The 24443-nt window shown below is 39.2% G+C and overlaps 1 protein-coding gene across 1 annotated transcript in view; it reads right to left on the reverse strand.

Moving 5' to 3' along the window:
- Positions 1-24443, reverse strand: part of HECW2 (HECT, C2 and WW domain containing E3 ubiquitin protein ligase 2) — a 170329-nt gene that overhangs the window by 103911 nt on the left and 41975 nt on the right. The window contains exon 2 of the mRNA XM_030018086.2: positions 9572-9912. Coding sequence (XP_029873946.1) covers positions 9572-9863 — 292 coding nt within the window. The 5' untranslated portion in view covers positions 9864-9912. The remainder of the gene's footprint in view (positions 1-9571; positions 9913-24443) is intronic.

Below are 24443 nucleotides of genomic sequence, written 5' to 3' on the forward strand. Positions count from 1 at the left end.
TTTTTATGAGGTCATTACTGGATATTTATCTCAGTGACAACAGTATGCACCTGCTATTGCACTATAATGTTTTCCTATGCATATTTCATCTTATAAAGCCAAACCCATTTAAGCTTAACTGGCTTCATATGCAAGAAACCGCTTCTACATTTGATGGCAAAGATAACACATTGCTTAAGATCCTGATCTTGCAAGGCACCAAATGTCTTTAATTCTTAGTTCTCTTCACAGATGACACCTAGTAGGTCCAAGCTTTCGGTTTTAAACTGTCTAAAATGATCCTCAAGTGTGACTTGACTCATGTGAACCACATTTATGACCATCAGATAAATTCTCAAGGAAGGAAGCACTTAATGGAGCATGAGAGTTCATACTGTATTCAATAATGGAAACTTCTAATGGCAACTGAATAGCAATGATCAGAGAATTAGTCAGGGAAAACCAGAAACTGAATTTCTAATCACACCTTCTGTAAGAAAACTAGAAACCGGTGACCTGTATCTGTCAAACATTCTTCTATGTACAGTTAAAGAGGGCATGATGTTAACAGCGACATGCAAGAAGAGATTAAGATGAAATTGAATTCTTAAATAGGCTCTTTAAGAATAAATATCCTTTGTCCATTTCCCTTATGATCCAATTATATATCCGCATAACTATTCAAGTTATTTTGAATATACTCGATAAATTTTCAAAATAAGGTCCTTTACATTCACTGAACACTTTACAGTATTTATCTTGCTTCTTCCAGGCAAAAGTAACGAATCTTTATTGTATCTTTTCCTCTTCTCCTTACTACAGCACATGGGAAATGACTGTGTTATTTTTATGGAAAGTGTAGGTTCATTTTTTTGCATTACCACACATTGGGATAGAAAGGATTAAATTATTCCCAAGGTCAGGGAAGGAATGACAAGGACAATGAATCTACTGATTTTTATAAACTTTCAAGGACTACTGACATATTAGTGATGGAATGAGTGATTACTGACTCAAAATACAACCAAAGACTAAGCAGTTTGACATTAACTCTGAATGACTGCTAGACAAAGGAGGCAGATCTCATGAAGGGAGTTTGACTAGACCTTGAAACAAAGCTCCGAAGCACGGGATTTGCTTGCCTGGGAATTGGCTGCCCACCAGAGTGCGAGCGATGGAATCCTGGATGCTGCTGGGCAAAGAGACAAGAAACGGTGCCAATGCAGATATTTGTAAGCTTTGTTTTTCCCAAGGAGTAAAGGCTAGCTAAGCAGAGTCAGTTTAACTGCACCCTTGTAGCACCTTCACCCCACATCAGTACCACTCTTATGCCAAACCAGCAAATTGTACAAGGGCTGGATACCACTCAGGCCCAGCTGAAAATTTTTCCGTACCAGAGGAGCTCTAAGATGGTCAGATCTGGCCATTCTCTGGATCTTTTTTGCTCCTCAAATAGCATAAGTTGCCAGATACATCTTGATGAACTTTGCCAGGAAAGGAGGCCTATCAAGATCAATATTGGCACCTTCAGTAACCTCCTCCAGTTATAATTTAAGAATATGTGTATCCAATATCAGCATATATTAAAAGGCTATATTAAACATATCCACCAATAAAGTGTTAGTTTCAGAGTTCTAGTTATGCGTGTTTCTCATCTTTTTAAGTGCTACTGGTTTTAACTACACCGGTCACATCCTTAACATACTATATTTAACACTCAGCTTGTAACACTTCTTCATTAATTCAGATTCTTACAGTCATTGATAAATCCGTGCCGATGAAAGAGCCAAGAACTTCATAAAAAATTTACAGGAGGAATTCTAACACTGTGCATAATGCAAAACTAATCCATAAGCTATTACTTACATTAAACAAATCAATAGATTAATTAATGCAACTACTTTTTCAATCCAGTTGTCAGTGATTGGGGATAACTGTTTTTCCCAAATTATTTTGAAAATACTGCATGGCATGTTGGTTTGATGATAGAAAACAGCTCAGCAAATGTCTTTTCAAAAAACCAAAATGAAAGCCAACCTCCTTCAAACAAATAAAAAAAAAAGCTAATGCAAGGCAGTTTTATGGTAAAAGGGAGTATTACAAATTCAGAAGTGTACATTGTTCTCCATTATCCCGTGTTCGTATTTGCCATCTTCCCATCTGCTGGAACAGCCACTTACACCAAACAGGCAGGGTGGGGAGAACGCTGCTTTCTATCCAAAGGATTATAAATGTTGTCATGCCAAAACCTCTTGCAGTGGAAAGATACTGACAACACAGCTGAAAGTGTCCTCCCTGCAGTTACGTTCGCCTAGGTTTCAGGTCAGAGGTATCCAAAAATTTAAAAAACACGATTAACTGAAAAGTTTGGATGTTCTGGCAACACTTTCTCTGTCACAGCTTGAACTTCTGCCAGACATAAATATCATCCTACAAGACTCTAGGTTTTGTTTTTATTTTTTAGCAGTGAAGTAACTCTTTTCTTCTTAAAACAAATATAATGAGTATATTTTAATGTAGTGAATGTATCTTTTATCTATCTGCTGCATGCAATGAATATACATAGAGAAAGCACCTTCTATTCATGTCTTCTAACTTTTGCTGTAAAGAGAAGGTATAATGTTGTCCATACACTGATTTTTGAGCAAAACTTACTAGCTCACAACCGAGGAGGAGAAAGTACCTAAGTCTGTGTTGGGGAGAACAGTAGCTTTGTAAGTGGGTCGGGATCTAGGAAGAAAGGAAAGAAGATTGAAATGCAGTACCTGGAAGGAAAGCTTCTGATGACTGTTGGTTTGTCACAGATTTTTTTTTTTTTTAAACTACTGTAAACCTCACCACATATGATTTTAGGATACAATTCCTATATTAGACTACCTTCACTCCTCATTATCCCACTCAAGAGGTGGCCTTTCCCTAAATATCACTGTCACCAGCAAATGAAGTATTTCAAAGCAGCTTTTTCCACACACTTTTGCTTATCATCACAAATAACAACATCAGACAGACACAGACTAGTGCCAAACCCAGATGCAGGCCAAGATGAATTCAAGTTCTCTCCTGTAATCCTACTTATTGTTGACAATGAATTTAGCTTTGTTATACATATTATTTAAGCATACATGTCCAGTGGGAGTTTCACTGACATCTCAACATGCACAGGTATGGCTCTTCCAGAGCTTCAGAGCCATAGCTGGTCCTTTTGTTTATTTTTTGAAGAGAACAAAATTACCACAGTGCTTAGATATTCAGATGATATAACTTAAAAAAACATAAAAATAAAAAAAATCCCCAATGGTTGATGACAAACAGCACAACACCAGCCTCCTAGAAGCCTAAGCCAAAGACTCTACCATGGAGCCAACTGGGTAAAGACCCAACTCTTCTACACAGAAAGTCAAGTCCATGGTTTGCAGACTTCAGCAGCAGGCAAAATGAGGAGTAACCACAAATTAATACTGTTATGCCTTGTAATTTGTCAACAGACATTAACAGTACTGCTCAGATTTTAAATTACAGAAAAGTACTCATATTGCTAAAACAGGAAGGAGAAAAAAAAACCAAGTGAATAATCAGGCTTTTCTGGAAAATAATACAATTATTACTTTATGTGTTTTCTATAATGGAAACCAGAGAAATCTTCTGGGAATAAAGTATCTTAACATCTTATCATCTCTCTGTCTAATGTAAGCCACTATTTTAAGTGTATTAAAGGCAGTTTATGTGAAAGCTTTTTTCTTTTTAATCTTGTCTGACCTGAAATGGAAAGGCTCCAAACTCCATTACCCTAGGAGGCATAGTATAAACCTAGATCCTATCTAAATTGCCCTATATAATTTTGCATCAGGGGTTTTTTTTGTTTTATTTTTGTTTTGTTTTTGTAATGCTATTGTGGATCCATGCTGTAGGTATAACAAAAAGCCAAGCAGCCTGTGAAAAAGCAGCTGATGGAAACAAATATAATGACCTTTGATAGCCAGCATTTTAAATGTGCTAAGGATCTCTAGAACAAGGGCATGCATCTCATAAATAGGACTCCATAAATTAGGACAAAAATAGGCCAACCTGCGCAATTTGGCCATGGGAGTTAATCTATTTAAACCAAAAGCGGGGTTTGCTTCTCTCACCTGACTTTTTATTCTTTATTTTGTACTTTCTGATTTCTTTAAATATGAGACTTCATGGCAACCCATAAAACTCATCAAGATTCAACTTCCCTCAGCATCCCACAAGCAGTGGAGAGTCCACTTGCTCATCTTCTTGAACAGTTCTCACTTCCCAAGGAAGTCCTGGTACCCTGTTGCTACTATAACACAGTAGCAAGAAAACTGGGATGTCTCACAGTCCCTTTGAACTGAATATCCATTTCTCTTCTTTGATTCCAACTGGGTCCAATACTTTGCACAGCTTTACTTACTACAGGACTCCAGAGCCTGACTACTCTTGCCACAGCAAGATTCAGATTCCTCTTAATTAGAGGAAAAAAATGTCTGTAAAACTCCAATCGCTTAAACACTGCTTGGAACAAACATTTTTAAAACACACAGGTACAGAGCAAAAGCTGGGTCAGTACTGGACAAGAAAACTCCATGGGTCTAACAGGGTGCATAAAGTGTTTGTTAATTTCTGTAGTGTTTCACCACTTCAAAAGATGAAGAAGGCCTTCAGTCTAAATCCTAGTCTAGCTCTTACAAAAAGAAAAAAGTTTAAAAAAATTGAGAGAATGGACCTCTTCCTTCCTTCTCATTAAGACAGAAAGACTGAAAATTTACCTTTACTCCTTAGAGTAAGCACAGGTACAATACCTCTACTAAAAAGCCCCCTCTCCGAATTTCATCACGTCTTGTCACTTTCAAGTGACAATCTTCATAACCGGACCTGAAGAAGAAATAAGAAGCCCATTCTAGGCAAAGCTTAAAGCTGAATTCAAAATTACAAACCTGCATTTCAGATTTGACAATTTTCATGCAACACTGCCTGATTTACCTGAAGAAGAGCTAAGACTCAGAAATAACATTTCTCCCTTACATGTAGTCTCACTGGGACACCTGTGTTATCTACATTCTCCACTAATTCTGTAGCTAGAAAGCTGCTTCAACAAAACTTGATGGACAAGACTGTTCAAGAAGTGCTACTGATACTTTTAAAAGTTCAGACAGTACAAAACCAGAAATAGTCAGGAAAAAGGATGTTTGCCTTCACAGAATACACTGTGTTCCTCACATACACTTTTCTTCCGGTAATCCTTAGGAATACACTGCAGAAGAAAGAGACCCTCTGTACAAAGCAGTCCCTCAACAAGAAAACAGATCACATTTTAGCTGTACACAGTGATGAAACAGAAGATAGCAGCATGGTACTAAACCCATCAAACTCACACATCTATCTAAAAACATTCCATACAAAATTCTAGAAAAACTGAGCATGAATTTAGCTATGTAGAGCTATGTAGAATTTTTCAGTTAGGTTCAACTTCTTGCATTTAAAACTGAAAGACCAAAAGTTATTGCAGAGGAGTATCCTGAGGACATTATAGTGAATTAATGTCTAATAAAATATGCAGTCTTTTCTACAAAGTATTTGTTTATTTATGACTTCCCTCCCCCTTAAAAAAAAAAAACAAAACAAAAAAAACCCCAAATGTAAGTCTGGAAAAAAATTCACCCATACTAAAAAAAAAAAAAAAAAGAATCAGTCCTTCAGAATAAGATGATTCTGTGTTTCTCCCCTTAGGCTTTTCTCTTTTTAAAAAGATAACATCTATTTTCATAACCATTTAGCAGGCCAAACATTTCACTGAAGTTGTACTCCACTAGAAAAAGCTCCATCTATCATTCCCTAGTGCAAACCAATCATCTGCAAACCACCTAGCAGTAGGGGCAGTGACTCCGATTACTGACAGTCTTGTGACCCACTGCACCAACTGATGTCTGGGTGATTGTGTACAGTGGTTTGTAGTCAGCCTCTTAAAAAGAAAGGGATCTAAAAAGTTCGGTGGGATTCCTAGTGAGCTACTGCAGTTTTAACCATGCAGTAAAACCACACTCGGAAGCACAGAACTAACTGCTTTCTCATGATAGAAAACTAATGAGAGCGTGCTAATTGGACAAATTAATGAATGAAGAGGCAAGACAGTTTCCCAGTGTGATAAATTCATCTTATGTATTAATTCATCTTACGTATTTGTTAATCAAACCGGTTTTGTAAGCCTTGCACAGTATGTTCGCTTTTGCAAGGCAGCGTTAGCTCCTGCAAACAGGTGCAGTTGGAAACTTTGTAACTCTAAGGTCCTGCTAAGTGAACGGGATAGCTCGGCTTTCAATGCCTAATAAGGAAATATTTTAAGGTACGCATGGCTCTAAACGACAAGAAACACAGAAGAAGACTACAACCTTCATCCCACGACCCCCTTAGCAACCAGGCGCGCAATCGCAGAAGACACTACGCAAGGCCACGTGGGCTGGGACTCTGGGCTTTAGCGCGGCAACCACGGACTATAAAAAGGGGACTCTAAAGGGGTTGGGTGCGCGCCTGTTGGTAGAGCAGAGACTCCCCGGCCGCCCAGCGCTGTTTTGCCTGTTTGCTGCTTGCTTCAATGAATTTTGATCGGACTGTCCACAGGCTGGCGTATAATTTGTTGTCGCCACCCATAACACCAGTGTGTCATTTTCAATTCCTTTTATAACGGATTTATTCTATGAAATTAATTTGAAGTGAAAATATACCTGGATTGCTTCAGACCTTTGCCAGGTCTCTCTGTACCAAAGCCTGAGCTCGGAATGATGCTCATTTTTACAATTTCACCTTCTCTTCGTTTACAGAATTAACAACCACTTTTTTCCCCCTTAAAACATTGATCCAGCTTTCATGACAGTTAATTGTGCAACCAACATTAAAAAAGAAAAAAGCCACAGGACTGTGCTTTTGGTTATGCAATGTATTTTTTTTTTTAAATAAGAGCAAAACATTTGCCTTTTCCGGTTCCTAGCTCCTTGAAAAATGGTGCTTTACTAGAAGATGTGGGGGAACATTGGAGGTACAGCAGTAGGCTGGCACAGCCCCAGTGCTGTCTTGTGTTAGTGTCCACACACAGCTTGGGCTGCCTTCAGCAGACAATGCCAGAGGAGAGTGACTTTGTAAGTGAAATGGTTTTCATTTTAAAGAACAGGATGGATAACTTCAAGCAACTATGTTGAATATTAATAAGGTGTTTGAGAATGGAGCTTTTATTTTTAAATATATTCACCCACAAACATCCTCTCCCGAGGAACTAAGAAGTGAGTGTCCTCACTTCCAAAGGAGTAAGTGGGAACTGAGGGTACTTCATGGTAGTCATTACAAAGGACTGAAAATCCTGGATTATACCCTGTGGGATTTAACTTACCTTAGCTATGTCTGTAAAAGTTATGCAAATGAAAGGTTTTTAGATCATACTCTTACAATTTTTTTAATCATTTTTTATTTTTAAAAGATGCTAGATACTTCAAAGAGTTTATCAAAAAACCTAACTCAAAGACAGACAGGCATGGCTATCAGGCTGAATATATCCTTACCCCTCTGTTGTAAAAAATGTGCAGTTCCACCATTCGGAATGATGAAACCGCAAGTCTTAAAGGAAAGACTCTGCTCAGATCTATTTTAAATCAGTAACAAAACTCTTATTAGCGCTCAAAGATTTCAAGTGGCAGTGGAGACAATGTGAATGAGTTCCTGGACCTTTCATCATTTAAAAAGAAAACAAGAAACCCAACATATTCAAACTTTGGTATTACACAGCAGCATGGTGGAGATTTTAGGCCCAAGAAGGCATAAATTTGGCTCTTCCTTATAGAATTCTTACCCTGTGGTAACTTAATATTACTTTGTACTTTAGGGGCTCAACAGACTGAAAGTCGAAATATTTTTAATCATGAAAGTAGGATAAAAATCACTTAGAGCCTACAATAAGAACCAATGGAAATTTGAGAGAAAGATGCTGTACTTTAGCATCTTGAATATCAATCCTGAAGTGCTGTGAACCATGAAAAAAACCAACCGGAAGGGGTGTCAAGCCTTTATTCAGACGAAGCTCTCAATGTATTTAAATTAGTATGTTTAAGCTCCATTTAGCAGTCTGTGCATTTTACAGCACAGATCACACTTCAGTTGCTAACACTGTTGGGAAGATTAATTTCTGTTTATTATGGAGACACTTCATTTAGGTGGCTTAAATGTTAGCACATCTCCATGGTTTATTTCCAGGAGAGACTGCAGCTCATGCAGCAATTCCAATACAGCTTTTATAACCAGGTAAGCACTGGAACAGCACAAGTCAATACTGTCCAGTTTGTGGAGCTGCAGTAATGTCAGAAAAAAATATCAGACAAGAAAAGAATCAGAACTGGAAACAGCATCTACACAGCATGTAACATTAAGTGATGCAGAGATGGAACATCTTGGAAAAAGATGGCACAGCAAATACCTCTCCAAAATCCTACTGAGACCAATTTCATTGCACTAAGCTTAGTCCCAGCACAGACAAAATTCCAGTGGTCAGATCTGTTTCCACCAGTTTCTGCTATACCTGCTTTTGACAGGTTGAATTGACAGTTCCTTTCTACATTAGTAATTAGGTTCAGAGAAGCAGTGCAATTTTGAAACAAATCAACCTATCAGTCCCACTTAACCGAGCACTGGTTAAATTCAGAAAGTAATTTTAGTGCACGTGAACTGCACTGCTTGAGAAGACAACTAAACCCCATGTGCCACTACAGCTACCCACTAGCTATACTCCAGTTCCTAGCGGGGACATAAAGACTGTCCATTGGACAGCTCCAAACCACACACACAGCAGGGATGTTTCAATCTAGGGACTTGATTAAACGTAATACGAGGGAAAATCCCAACCCAAATATGCTGCTGATGCTAGGCTCTCAGCACCAACTGCTTTGACCTACTGATCCACTCCTTTTGAGCCACACCATTTACTAATGCACACACTGCCCACAGGCCCTTGCATGCCAGCCTGGAACTCTTTCCAGCTCTCTCCTATAAAACATCCTGAACAGCACAAAAAAGCACATAAAAGAATCTCTTCAGAGGATTTCCTTCTACAAAAATTCTTCATAAACAGAAATTCTCACTCCTTCAGAATTGATACAATTTCAGTTCTACAACATCAAAGACTTATACAAAATACCTTTTCACAAGTGTTAAGAATTTACTTGACCAAAAAAACTGTATAAACATTGGACGGTAAGCATGTCAAGTTACATGATGAATATGGTACTCCAAATTTTCCAGTCTGTAAGCCAGCCACCAGCAAAGTTGAAAATAGGTAAGTGCATGCACATTTGTTGTTTAGTAAGAATGCATTTCATCTTCTAGCAGGTCATTGTGGAACCATATCTACATTAATCAGAATCATGTTTTTACATAGTTCACTGCACTAAGAAAAACAAAGAGAAATCCAAGGTAATTCTCTGCAGTCTTACCTCAACTTTAGCCTTTAGATTAATTATGTAGTGTGCCAGAACACATATCAGAAAAGGAAATATGAAGTGGGAAAAGAACAAGAAATGCACAGAAATATTACAAGATGGTTCTAACTTACCTATGTGATATAGTCCTATCCAGTCAGTCGGGTCTACTTCTTCCTTAATATCCCAGAAAATGATGAGGTTCTGAGATTGCCCTAAGGTGTATTCATACATACTGGCTGTCAAACTAGACCTGCTATCCGAGGTCACTAAATCAGTGTCGCTGTTGGCACGCTGCAAGTTCATGTTCTCAGCCATGGTTCCCTGAGATGCCAAACTCTGCAGATTCTCTGGGCTCAGAGTATACCGTAGCTGTGGGTTGCGACGTCGCACAAAAAGCAGATGTTCTCGAGCTGAACCGGCCATCTCTTCTCCGCTTTTGTCAATTTACGTGAAAAAGTTGTTGTTCAGAGATCTATCATGAAGAAGAAAAAAAGGAAGTGTTGAAGTGAGACAGCAGGTTACTCAGTCAAATATTAAATGGAGAGGCATTAGGGCAAAAATGTTCATACAGAAGCCTAAAATGGACTGAGTAAAATCTTTTACTTCATTGTTTTACCACTGCAGCCACCTTAAGTGTCTGTACATCAAAAAAAAAAAAAAAAAACCAAAACAAAACAAACAAAAAAAACAAAACCCACATGAATCAGTTGTGACAAAATTCAGAGTTAACCACACACCATTAAATAACATTTATAAGCCAGAAAGCAACGGAAAGCAAAACATCCAAGACCATCTATCAAGCAAGAACAGCCAGAGTAACAAAGCTCATTTAAGTCTGGCAGTAGTCTAAAGAGTGAAGAGATAATGAACTCACTATCTTCCACCAAAGAAATCACAGCAGTATATGATGTACTTTCACTTAAGATACATTAGTTTCCAACAATACTCTCTATGCACTGTATGTTCAGAATCAGTAAAGTGTTGAAGGTATTAATAAGGTTGGACATACTTCAGAAGAAATATGGTATCACAGATTTATGCTACTATGAAATCATTTTGTAAGGATTTTATTTTTTAAGATACAAAGCATAGCTTCTGAGATCCTCTATACCATACCAAACCACATCAGACCGTTGACAGGGCTACTTCAGACTACAGATATATATTCAATTAGCCCATGTCAGTTTATCTGTGCAGTCAGATTGTGTTGTTCTTCTCCATACATCAGAAAACAGAGGCCTTACAAATTCAACAGCTTTCCTCTAGCCCTGAGGAGACACTAGGTCTTCACTGCAATGGTCATGCCAATATCATCACAACATACGTTCAGAAGCAAAACTTGCATCTCATTATCCATAGCTACTAAAAGTACCACCATACGAAAATAAGCCCTCACGTTACTCACAACTTGAGATAAATCATCAGAAAGGAAGGACAAGAATAACAAAATATTAAAACAGAGGGAACAGCTTATAGGAGGATAGAATTGGCGATGGGGAACCTCATGCCATAGAATGAATATGAAAATTTCTTTATCTAAGCCACGTGACTTTGACCAAAGCTGTTTGCCTTTTTCAAAAGCTATAGTTTGTACCACTGTTGTTTCTTTATTTTACACAGGAAATAAAATGGTCCTTATCTGGCAGAACCATTTGCTTTCAGAAGAAACTGAATTTTCTGGTAATGTGTTTTTCAGTCAAAACTGTGAAAATGATCTTCTGTACTATATTCACCTGGAATAGGAACCATGTATTTCCTCCAAAGCCAAACCAAACCAAAGCAGTCCTCCTGCCCAGTAGTAACTCCAAAGCTCACCAGGAAGAAATTGTGTCCTGGGGTCCTTCCACTCTTCATACAATTTGAAAATAGTATTTCAACATTTCTGACCAGACTGCAACTTAACCGTTACCAACATAAATTATTCCACTGTAGCATCTTCTGAGGGATGTATACTGCAGGAAAGATCTCCTTAGTTTTATACATACAAATAACCACATATAAGAAAAATGTGTGCATGTACACATATAAAAAAGCAAGTAAGAGGTACCTGTGTATTATTCTTGGGCTTTCTTCTTGGCATCATAGCATTCAGCTATCGTACACAGATACATTATTTGTTCTCTTAAAATAACCCAAGCGTTGTCAGACAGTGCCAAGTGTCACCTGCTATAATGCTCCTTGTTTCAAGCTAGGAAGCCTGTAATGCAGAATTAGGTAGAGCCCACGAGAAGCAAATGGATTGGCTGGCCACTTCCATAGTATTATAATTGTAATTAGACCTACAGTACACTACTGCTATCAATCAAATATCTGACAACTGGTTTATTAAACAGAAACCTCTGCCTCTAGAGGTCAAAAGATATTTAATTATTAAAAAGAAAAAAAACAAGTAGAGCATTTGGAGATCCCAAGATTGTGATTAAGAAAAATTCATTTAAAAAAAAAAAAAAGGCATTTTCATATTTTGACGGTTTTCTTTTCCTGTTCATCCCTCTTTCCCAACATGATGAATCTTCAAAAACTGCCCCTTCCCTTTACTTCTACTTCCCATCACTCATTTTCAATTTTCTTTTTAATAACATTTCAGTGTATGCACTCTTCCAGTATATCACAAATTCTTCTGCTATTTTTCAGCTTTTCTTAAATTGGAGAAGTTTTGAAATATTAAGAACTAAAAAAGGGGAAAAATAAAGTTCAACTCATCCAGTTGTATGCAATTCATCACATACTGTATGTGGCTCAGCATCAAATATTGCAGAAAAGGAAAGAAACAAAAATTCAGTTCAATAATTCTACATATACAGAAGTGAAATGGAGATTACCATATTTACTTCACAAAGTATGCAACACAGTCTTTCCTGACATGAACAATGTTTTGGCTGTGTACATGAAACATTTTATTTTTGGTGCTGGACATCAGCAGTGTTCACTAACAACTTCTCTGTCACGTTCCAGTCCACTCTGCCTCTGACACCAGTGTCAGTGACAAAAAGAAAACTTCGGTATAAAGGGCCTTCTTAAATGAGAGTCAGGGAAGTTAGTATCTTGTTTCTCTATGCAGAGTACTATTCACTAGATCTGAAAATCCTGGATTACTTTGGGACCAGAAGGGTAAATAAGAAATAGCCAGCAACTTCCCTACAAGCCAGTGAAACACACAGGGATCAGCTAGTCACTGCAATCACCCCATGCCCCTTTGTTTTTTGTCCCCCTTCTTCTTTACTTTGCAATCTGGGCAACAGCACATGCTAACAGTTGTGTCTTAAATGTCACAACGAGTGGTACCCCCTTGTCAGAAAGAGACCCAATTTGCATCTGAGCCTGCCCACGGCAGCAAGCACACACACCTGCCTAAGTACCACTGACCTCCACACTAGGAGATTGGGCAAGATTAATTAACAGACTGACAGTGTGCTATTAAGTTAATTTTCTTCTGTCCCACAACTAGAGATTTATGTAATTTTGAACTATTGTATATAGTGGGTTTATGGCAGTAAAATCACTGCAAAATAAGTGTCATGCAGGAGGATTACAAGTTAAAGACAAAGTTTTAACAGGAGGGATGAAAAAATTTCCTTCAGCTGCAGAGCAGTACACTGTACCCGGGGCAGCACTGGCATTTGTTGGAACATATTGAAAATTTATATGTGGCAGATGGACAAACTCATCCATGTTTAAGGACACATGAGAACTAACTTGTACTAGCTAGGACTATCCCACAGTTTGAGACATGAGAACAGCCTGAGAAAAACGCTAACTCCTTTGCAACAGTCCATTCTCTTAAGTCCTAATTGTTATCACTCTGGTGAATCATACACATCATTACAGTTTCTGAAAGTAAAGTAAACCACAAATCTAAATGCTGGGTAACTTCTCTGATACTACTCATAAATCCAAGTGTCTTAAAGACATGATTTAAACAATGAACTAAAAAAAAAAAATCACATAACTTAAAGCAGTTGAAATCAATTTGCAACAAACAAGTTAACCTCGCATGTAAATGAGCTCCTATTATGGAAAAAATACCTCAAAAAATTCAGGACTCGTAAGTTTTTAGAGTATTTTCAAAATTCAGTGAAATAGGTTGTAAAGGGGCCCTAGTGTCAGACAATACTCTGCTACGTAGCATCTCACAGTAAGCTGGGAGGTTAATTAAGGAGATTTGTAGAGAGAAACATGACACTCATATTGTAAAAGGGGAAAAGGTGATTGCCATAAAACCCAAACCATAAGAAGTCATAGAAAGGAAAAAAGACCCACTACTTGAATTATTTGCAGTCTGAAAATTCAGTCTGAAGATGGGAAGAAAACCTTACACAGTGCCTTCCTGCCTACAAAAGGAATTGCTTATTTGACATTTGGTTAACGATTCCTTACGTCCGTCTTTAATAACATAACAGTACACTAACACATGCATCCTACCAGAGACTGAAAATAAGAGTTATCCTCCCACTTCCAATTCCTGCTAAGCACCACTGAAAAAGCATTTGCACCCAGACTGTACTGTATAGACAATGCCCACAATTAGCTGTGTGCACCTGCACTGCCATGAAGGTTTGGCTAATCAGGCTGAATGTGATTAGAGCAACGATTTCGTTAAGTATCTGACCAAGCTGGCAAGGAACATTGTTTCATGAAGGCAAGCCGAAATGTGGAAAATGAATCAAAAGCATAGGGAAAATATAGGCATTTGAGAAATCAGCAGATACTAACTTTAGCAAGTATTTTAGTTGAAAAGAAAACCTGTACCAAAGCTGCTTATCCGTATCCCAGCGTTTTCTTCAGTATTTGACAAGAAGCTTAGAGAGAAACAGGGCTGATTTCTTCTTAATCTCTAAGTGGCGCAAGTTCAGGATTATTTCTGTCTAAATACACTCCTCAATTACTAATCATAGAGAGACCAGAACTAGCAAAAAGTTCCACTTAATATACGAAACACAGATAGGAACAATCCCCTTGCCCAACCTTCTTCACTAAAGAAGACTGAAAAGAAACGACAAACCATTTCTGACATGCAGTCAAACATTTAATAGTTTAAAAAATACATGAATGAAAGTCCGGGAGTTCCAGCACAGGAAAACCCCCAAAAAATCCCATGCAAAACAAAACAGAGTTCACATGTTGCCCTGTTTATCTTACTCATAACAGTGATTCACTTCTTGTTTATGTAGTGATCTTTTATGTGTCTTACAGGTCTTGCTAACAGCCTCTTCCCACAGCATTTACTGTAAACCAGCTCTATAGGGCTGGCCCTGAGAGTACAACTGGTCACCCACTGGACAAGATTTGCACCCTAAGCGGGTGGCTGAGGGTGCTGCTGGGGAAGCGACGATTAACACATCTCACCGGGAGACTGGCTTCACGTCACCGCACTGCAACGTCACGTCTCCCGCGGGAGGAGCGAGGCGAGGAGGTGGGCAGGGCGGCAGCCTGCAGGCGGAGGCTCGGCAGGGAGAGCCCTCAGGGAGCGCTCTGCACCTGAGCGTCCCTGTCGCTGCACGTCGGATGGGCAGGAGGAACCATCCAGCCCAACAGGCCCCCAGATTTTCTCCCCATTCATAGAATCACAGAACCATTTAGGTTGGAAAAGACCTTTACGATCATCAAGTCCAACCATAAACGTAACGCTGCCAAGTCCACCACTAAACCATGTCCCTAAGCACCACATCTATACATCTTTTAAATACCTCCAGGGATGGCGACTCCACTACCTCCCTGCGCAGGCTGTTCCAGTGCTTGACAACCCTTCCGGTGAAGAAATTTTTCCCAATATCCAATCCAAACCTCCCCTGGCACAACCTGAGGCCATTTCCTCTCATCCTATTGCTTATTACTTGGGAAGAGAGACTGACACCCACCTCACTACAACCCCCTTTCAGGTAGTTGTAGAGAGCGATAAGGTCTCCCCTCAGCCCCCTTTTCTCCAGGCCAAACAACCCCAGTTCCCTGAGCCACTCCTCATACGACTTGTTCTCTAGACTCTTCATCAGCTTCGTTGCTTTTCTCTGGACTTATTCAGATGCTGCTTGGTATCTCTCTCAAATGCCACTCCCATGCTGAGATAAGCAATCCACATAATTATACAGGCAGAAGAACACATTGAGAATACGAAGAAAGGAAAACATGCTGGTTTCCCAATTACACACTGTGTGACATTGCTTTGTTCTGCACAAAGATTTATAAACGCTACAACAAAGGAAAGGGCTCAAACTGACCAGCTCTGAGCTTGTGGCTGAGAAAAGAAAATGTTTCTTGAATAAATCCAGAATTTGGGGATTCTTCTCCCCAGAGAACTCAAAACTAGCCTATTTTCTGGGATAAGGTATGACTACAGTCCATTTGTAGCTATCCATACGCTGGCTTCAAACTCGCTACAAACTCTGGCAAAAGCAGAATAGTCAGAATTCACTGCCAGCTGCAAAACCTGCCTAAGAAGCTGGGTGATGGTTGACCATATGGTTAACTCATATGCTTAGCTTAACCAGTCTGCACTTACCCTGCTCTCAGACCTAAAGAGCTTTCAAGCTCCTGTAGAGCTGCTGTGTACCTCTGCCAGCAGGACAGAGGGGGCCCTCTGAGTAAAATTCACCAGCTACTTACTCAGCAAGATCATCAGAAACTGATTTTGCCAGAGTGTCATGGTTTAAGCCCAGCCAGCAACAAAGCACCATGCGGCCACTCGCTCACTCCTCCCCCCCAGTGGGATGAGGAGGAGAAAATATAACGAAAGGCTCGTTGGTCAACACAAGGACAGGGAGGGATCACTCACTGCTTATGGTCACGGGCAAAAAACAGATTCAACTTGGGAAAAAAAAAACCAACTCAATTCAATTTGTTACCAATCAAATCAAAACAGGATAATGAGAAGTAAAGCCAAATCTTTGAACACCTTCCCCCCATCCCTCCCTTCTTCCCGGGCTTAACTTCACTCCCAATTTTCTCTACCTCCTCCCCCTGAGCAGTGCAGGGGGACAGGGAATGGGGGTTGCAGTCAGTTCATCACACATTATTTCTGCCGCTCCTTCCTCCTCAGGGGGAGGACTCCTCGCACTCTTCTGCTGCAGCGCGGGGTCCCTCCCACGGGAGACAGTCCTTCACGAACTTCTCCAAGCTGAGTCCTTCCCGTAGGCTGCAGTTCTTCATGAACTGCTCCAGCGTGGGTCCCTTCCACAGGCTGCAGTCCTTCAAGCACAGACTGCTCCAGCACGGGCTCTCCCATGGAGTCACGACCATCTTCGGGGGCATCCCCCTGCTCTGGCGTGGGGTCCTCCACGGGCTGTAGGTGGGCATCTGCTCCCCCACTCACCTCCATGGGCTGGGGGGGACAGCCTGCCGCCTCACCACGGGCTGCGGGGGCATCCCCTCCTCCGGCGCACCTCCTCCCCTCCTTCTGCACTGACCTCGGTGTCGGCATAGGTGTTTCTCTCACATTCCAATGTCCTTCCCCGCTGCAGGTTCCCCTTCTTAAAGATGTCATCCCAGAAGCGCGACCACCGTCGCTGATGGGCTCGGCCTTGGCCCAGAGGCAGGTCCAACATGGGGCCGGGGAAGTTTCCAGCAGCTTCTCACAGGAGCCACCCCTGCAGCCCCTTCTCGGCTACCAAAACCCCGCCACACAAACCCAGTACACCAAGACACAGAGATGAACTCAACAGCTCTCTAAATTTCCTTCCAGGCCTATTTGGAGACACAGACTTGGTCTATATAAAAAAATGAAATCAGATAAAGCTGACATGAAGCATACTTTTCTATACAGACAGAAATGAGAGAAAAGCTTCATCTTTCTGCCCAGATGTCCTTTTCCTGTTATGCCTCCTGGGATATTTCCAAGAATTTCTACTCATCAAGTTTCCTGCGATCCACATAATGGAATTTCTCTCAGAAGGTATTTCACTGCGTGATTATTAGGATTTATCTCCGTTAGCTAACATTTTATCAGATTCAAGTTAAGCTAACACGTTTGGATGCTTCCTATTCAGTCACCCAGATAAAGATGAATGTAAAAGCTGTCACAGTATTCAAAAGCCAAGAAGAATCAGCTATTTGGGATCTCTGTTTTTCTCCACTGTTTACCAAGTAGAGGGTAATAGGGGCTTTTTACTTACATGACCATAGCTATATTCTAAATCTTTAGGATGATTTAGTATATCAATTAATCAACTTGTATCATGTAGTGGAAGTTTAATATTTTTCCAGTAGATCACACAGTTCAGTATTTCAAAAATATAACGACTTTTATACTACATAACTGCACAGTTCTGAGCATCAACATCAGGCGGAGAACTGATGAGATCCTTCAAGTAAAATATAATCATAACTGTTCAATATTGCTACCTAGAATGCCTGAGTGCGCATTAGGTCTGCATGTTTTAAACAAGAAACTATGCAGGTAAATGATATGAACAAGTCCAGTGACGGATATATTGGAAGAAAAAAAAAAGTGATCATTCTAAACCTAGAGAATCTGTAATTGAATTAAAAGCAAAAAAGAGATGTCATAAACTTGAAAAACCACATCATTATACCTCTGACACCATTTTTCTTTTTAATTACAAGGATGCTGAGGATATCTCAGACACATTCCAGTCCGATATCTCAGAGGGAAAGATGTCTCTCTTTTTCTCCCAGTTCTTTCAATTTGCACATTTGACAGTAAATTTGTATTCACTGATTTTCCTTGAATAGCCAGTTCTCGGTATTTCTTTCATTTGAGGTGCTCTTGAAAAGGTACTAGAAATGATAGGAAACTACCATCATAACATATATACATCAGATATAGTTTAAGTATAGTTTAAGTACATTTTCTTTAATTCAGCTTCAAGTTAATTGGATCGTAACTGTCTTGAAATATAAGTTTTCTATCTGGAAGTGCAAAGAGACAAGTTAAATTCAGAAACACTTTATTTTTCTATTGATCTCCTTACCTTCTCCTCTAACAAGCCTCTTGGACTTTCATAATAGGACAATTACTGGATACTATTAGAATGATTAGCAATGATGATGAAATAATTTAATAAATTTGCTAGTTTCCAGAAACGAACCTATATGTGCAGGATTGTTTAACCAGATTTCCTTTTTAATCAAGAAAATTGCCAAGAAGCTCCACTGAAGCATCTTGAAAGACACAGCATTTTGTAAATCTTCTCCTAAGAGAATTGTTTTGACTTCGCCATTCAAACCACCTCCACGCGAGTGCCAGATTAAATTACATGCCCTATGCCAAGCAGGTAGCTGTGCTAGGTAGCTGGCATCCTCAGTGAAGAGTCAGAGGCTCTCCAAAAAGCAATTCAGAGTACCAAAATCACTCCCTCTCTTGATCCGTGGAAGAAGCTGGAGTAACCCAAGACTGAGCAAAAGAGGACAGAAATTTGTCTAGATACCCTTTTCCTTTGTTGCCCTGCCCTGAGCCATGCCCGAACCACTGGTAAAACAACAACATAAGTAAACTGTGCCGAGAATACCATGCCTTCAGTTTGCTAACTCATCCTCTGAACTTACTGTTGGGAAATCACAACTAGCACCAGAATTTACTTCTGGAAACTGTATTCAGATGTTTTAAGGTAAAGCTAAAAATTACTGTGCTGCAATTTCACAGGGACGTTGCCATACAGGAGGGAGGGAAAAAAGGAAAGAGAGAGAAAGTGCGCATGCATAGTCTAGTCTCCTTTGGACTCAAATCTGGTGACTCAGCTCAGATGCTAAACATCAGCTCAGATTACAAAACCACCATATAATTTAGACTGGCTGAAAATCTTCCCTAAGGGAAAAAGCATATAGTTCAGCATAAATATGTATTTTTAAAGCACAGTCTATGCAGCATATTATTTGGCCAGAGAATAGCTCAGTTAATTCACAGGGTAACACGATATGTATTTTAGACTTTTTCAATGCATTTTTGTACAGTTCATTTGTAAACTCGGTCCTAAACACTTTTGTATCTAGCTGGAAACAAATGTCACTCATATTATCATATTACCTTAGCTGCTTGAGTAAGGCTTACATCTTCCATCCCACCAACTGCGACTGCCTTACATCAGGCAGAAGTAACTACTCAAGCCTGTTATGAAGACCAGCAGTCTGAAGGGTTCTGCAGATTTTTGACAAGTCTACACACCCTGCCCAGTAGCCCATCAGGCACTGCTTTGCTTTCAGTACAACTTGTATTAATTCTCACGCAAAAGCTTCAGCATGGAACTAGCTGGTACACAGAAGATCTGGCCACTGGTCAAAAGAGTAAAAAGTCATAAATATGTATCCAGAGACCAGTGCACACACATGCATAGCTTGGCATGCCTATAGTCATACGAGTTTTAGAGTGCACTTACTGACATACTGCGTTGTCAGTGTAGACAAATGTCCCGCATCCTTGCGCTGCTATCCCACAGCTAAGATGGAGCAAGCAAGCCCTAAAACATTTCAAGCTAACTCAGCCAGGTGAACTACAGTGTTCAACACTGAGAGCTTGGATAACCTGTCTAAATTTCCACTGAAGAGATTATGCAGGGTTCATACAATCCTTTCTGCTGCAGCTGCCAGGATGTGAGATATGGCTGGCCTGCACATGTATCTTAGCATTGCTCTGCAGATATACAAAAGGATGTCTATCGGGTCTTTCACCGCAAGTAGCAATATAAGAACTGCACATAAATTTAAGTGAAATGTACCAGATACACTCTTATCCTCTAGACTATTCACGTGAAGAATCAAAACTTGACTGGAAATTTTAGTGCAATTTCACAGCTAACAGGTTAAGCTCCATATGTACTATACAGCCACTCAACCTCCTCCTGGAGCGGCAACTACTTTAACTAAGTTCATTTATTTCAGTAATCTTACCTGTAGCACCACCCCTCAAAGAGTTGAGTTCACAAATGAGGCAGAGTCTGGAGGTACAGACACGTAGCCATTAAACCCAGCATATCATGAAACTATGGCCTTGGATAATTCACAATACAATATTACTCTACATAAACTTTAAAATCAGAATCCCCACTGCCAGAGGTTTGATCTTCAGTGTTCATGACACTGATACATCTGCTGCTAGTTGCTGTTGATTGGCTGTCCTGAAGAATTTCCCTTGAAGTACTGATGCAGTTGCTCTCAGTTTAGCCTTTTGATGTCAGGTCACACAATCCATCTAAAATATAGCCCCCTTCAAATGTCTATATCAGAAAGACAGAATATAATCTCTGTGAGAAAATACTTTGTCACAGGATGGGAAAATGTGGATTTAATTATTCTCTGAATAAACGGTAACACATGCTTGTACTTACCTGAAAGCCTGCAAGAACATATTAATGACAAGAAAAATGGGTAGCCCATTTAACTCTCTTGAAATTCCCTCCTGTCTTTAGGACTTCTGGAACATATCAGCCCAGAGTTCCCCAATTATACATCTTGTCCCAAGGCTTCTTCACAACAAGGGACAGTAAAGACCAAAACACAGAACTTTTACAGAAAAGAACAATTTAGCGTTTGTCTGTCCAGGAAAGTAAATCAACATGTAACCAGAAGAAAGAGTACAATGCCAAAAAGCCTGACAAACAGCAAAGAAAAGATGTGTTCCTTTGAAAAAAGAAAGGAAAACTGCCAGTTCAAAAAAGCCACAATTCAAAAAGCCACTTTATAAAATAATGCACTTGACAGAAGTAGTAGTACAATTATTTACTACTTACTATCAGAGTAGTTCTGCAGTTTCATTCCAAGTCTCTGCAATCCGTACCAACGCAGATACTATTCAATGAGTGTCACATCCATAAATGACAGCCGTATTTTAGCAATACTCAACAGAGCCTGATTTAAGTATTTATTTGGCAGTTATTAAAAGCTAGTATATATACTATGCAATAAGCAATTACATAAATTTATTTTTATCCAATTTTAAACTAGAAATCCATTCTATACTGATGGAAATCCCTAAAATATACAATGAATATGAATAAATATTCATTGTTCCACCCTTCCAAGTCCAAATCCAATACAATCATTCCCATTATCGAGCCTGTACAAGCTCAGCTTTCTACCACATAAAACTGGTTTCACTCACTGAAATGGTATCAAACCACCACAGAACAGGTACATCTCTCATGCTGAGAGATTCCCACATTATCAGGAAACACAGGAATGCTCTGTTCCTCTCAAAGCAGCACACCACTTCAATTCATGTTATTTATTCATTTTTGTCACAAAGGGGATATTAACAACTTGAAAAACAACATTTCTTTATGTAAAACATACATTCACTGACTTCAAATTCAAGAATTCCATAACTGAAACATGCTAGCAGACTAAAAGTAGAACAAAAAAGAGTGCCCACCAGTCTGTAGATAAGTAATTTCCCCGATTACCCTTTTTTTAAAAGTTCTAGCCTGGTAAAACTGACCGGGAAGATGTCTAAAAAAGACTCAGATGGTCTCCTTAAAGAACAAAGTAAAATTAAAAACAAAACCAACCCAAAGCTTTGTGTACCTAAGTCTTATAAATAAACTATAGATACAATCAGTAGATCAGGTAAACAGGAAACAATTATTTTTAAAAACTGGCAAATTTTGCTGGAGTGAATTTAACTGTCCATCAGTATACATGCAAATTTCCATCCTCCTGCCCTTTCTACCCTTCTGGCATTTCAGTTAGGAACATTTTACCAGTTCTAATCTCCCCCCCAAAAAGACTGCATTTCCATAAAGAGTTGAAGACACTCTTTGGCTGAAACAAAACGTCAGAACATTTCTGCTTGCCTACAGTTTAATGGAGCTTTTTGCCTGATAATATACTAAGCAATCAGCTACCAAAGATGTCCCTGAAACTAGCAGGAGTAGAAGAACTGTTAGGTCAGCTCAAAGGCAATGCCTTTTGCTTGCTGACAGTGCAAGGTACGTACTTAAGGAGGAGGTGCCATTAGCAAAAACATTTCAATACTATCGTATTTTGCGTAACAGTATTCCTAGATTCACTAGGAATTTGTTTTAATCAGCTTTTCTTCAATTGCCTGTCTTCATAACACTTCAAAACAGAGAAGAACTTGTAGCTAAAAGGTAAAAATTAAGCCCCATACTCATATATACTTTTCTGAGTAGAACTTTCAGCATTACCACAGTAACTAACACACTGCTAAAATGCAGTGCTGATTATGTTCAGTATATTAAGTTACAAATATTGCAGAGAATCAAATAACTATGAATGTAATATTTGCAGGAACTAGAGATGTTAAGCCCTAAAGATTTCCTTCTCCAGATAACTTACCTGCTCTACATTCTTTTAAACTGTTTCCTTATATCCTGCAAAAAAAGAGCCCAGAATAAGAAAAAACAGCCATTTGTCTGCATTCTGTTTGTACTGTTTGTCTGTATTATACACAGATCCTGATCTCCAGCTTCAATAAATCCAAGTAGAAACTCAGTAGGGCTGTATACCAAGGTGTTGATGATACTGCCCTCTGTATTTACAGGATACATCACTTCTAATACTTAACACACTTTGACTCTAAAACAAACCAGTTCTGTTGGTTGCCTTTTACAAACCAGAAAATAATAACAGACAAACATTTCCAAGTCTAACAATTTGTTTTAAAGAATTGCAATTTCACATCCTACTTCAGATTTTCTCCAGAAATATAATTTAGCTCAGAATTTCATGCTTGAACACTACCAAATTCTTATGGACCAACTGCTTTACTATTTTTTTGAAAACACTACCTAAATAATTTAAGCAAACATTTTAGCTGGATAATTCAAGAAACAGAGTACTTCTTCATTTTAGTAAAAAGAAGTCAGATTGGTATCTAGTTACTCTCTTCTGGGCAAATGCTCTTCCACAACTATGCGAGTCAGATTAATTAATTTATATGAAAAGGTTATTAACAGAAGATGCCTGCATTTGTTATGGCGTAGCAAGAACATCAGTAAGACACTTAGACATACTCTACGCTATACAAAGTCCCTGTCTGCTTAATGCTGAAGAGCTGCAGTGCCATTGCTGAAGCTGTCAGAGGTGAGGACCACAGCTCTGCAGAAACAGTCTACTTCAGGGAACAGACTAAAAGCACAGAGATACACACTAAATTTCAAAGAGACAACAAGAAGGGAAAAGGGAAATGGATAGAAAAAGCTTTCCCTATTTAACAGTTTACTGATTTACAGTTTACAATCCGTAATCACACTCAAGAGAAGAGAAAAATAGTTTAGAGCCCTAAGGAACTCCACTATGACGAAAACGATACTGCTGTGGTAACTCGCATACACCACCATCACCTGCAAGTGTACCCAATACACATTTGCCTGTGTCTGGTCTGTGTTCTCTATATGAGAAAATTATTTGAGCTAGAATGCAGACCACTAGGGAGTTAGAGATATCAAAGCTATCACCGCCCATGCTTCCTCACCTTGTGAGTACACATTACAATTTATTATTGAGTTCAGTGATAACATACTGTAATTTTTTTTATTGCAGGATTACTGCTGCATTTGCTGCTTTCCTCGGTTTCTGCACTAAATCTGCAGAAATCCTTCAGAATCTAAATGAACAATTAATGAAAAGACAACAATACGAAGTCGGCTATATAAAGATGAGGCCTATTATAAATTAATACTTCTACTATTAAATATGCATGAGTTTTTAATAAGTGGAGCTAAAAATAGAGACATGTATCACAGGATTTCTCCAGGCTGTACAACTTTCATTCATCTTCATCCTGCGAAGAAATGGGCCATTGCTAAAAGGACTCTCAGTGTGCATTTTTACATTGTTGTCACTGGCCCTAATTCATCATTGCAGAAAAAAAAAAGCCTCTGGGATCCAGGCATAAAGGATTCTGAAGACCTCCACCCTCTGCCACAAGGTTTAAGGAATCTGCAGCAAACTGTGTGGATTTTGATAGTCCACTCACCCATCTACCAACAGGCACATGTCTCTCAGCGGACTAGTCCCCATCCCCAATTTGTATGTTTAGAAAGAATCCATTTGAAAGAAGACTCCTGCATCAGATAACAAACAGCAGCAGAGGTA

This window comes from Aquila chrysaetos, chromosome 6 (genome assembly GCF_900496995.4).
Source record: "Aquila chrysaetos chrysaetos chromosome 6, bAquChr1.4, whole genome shotgun sequence".
Classification (NCBI taxonomy): Eukaryota; Metazoa; Chordata; class Aves; order Accipitriformes; family Accipitridae; genus Aquila; species Aquila chrysaetos.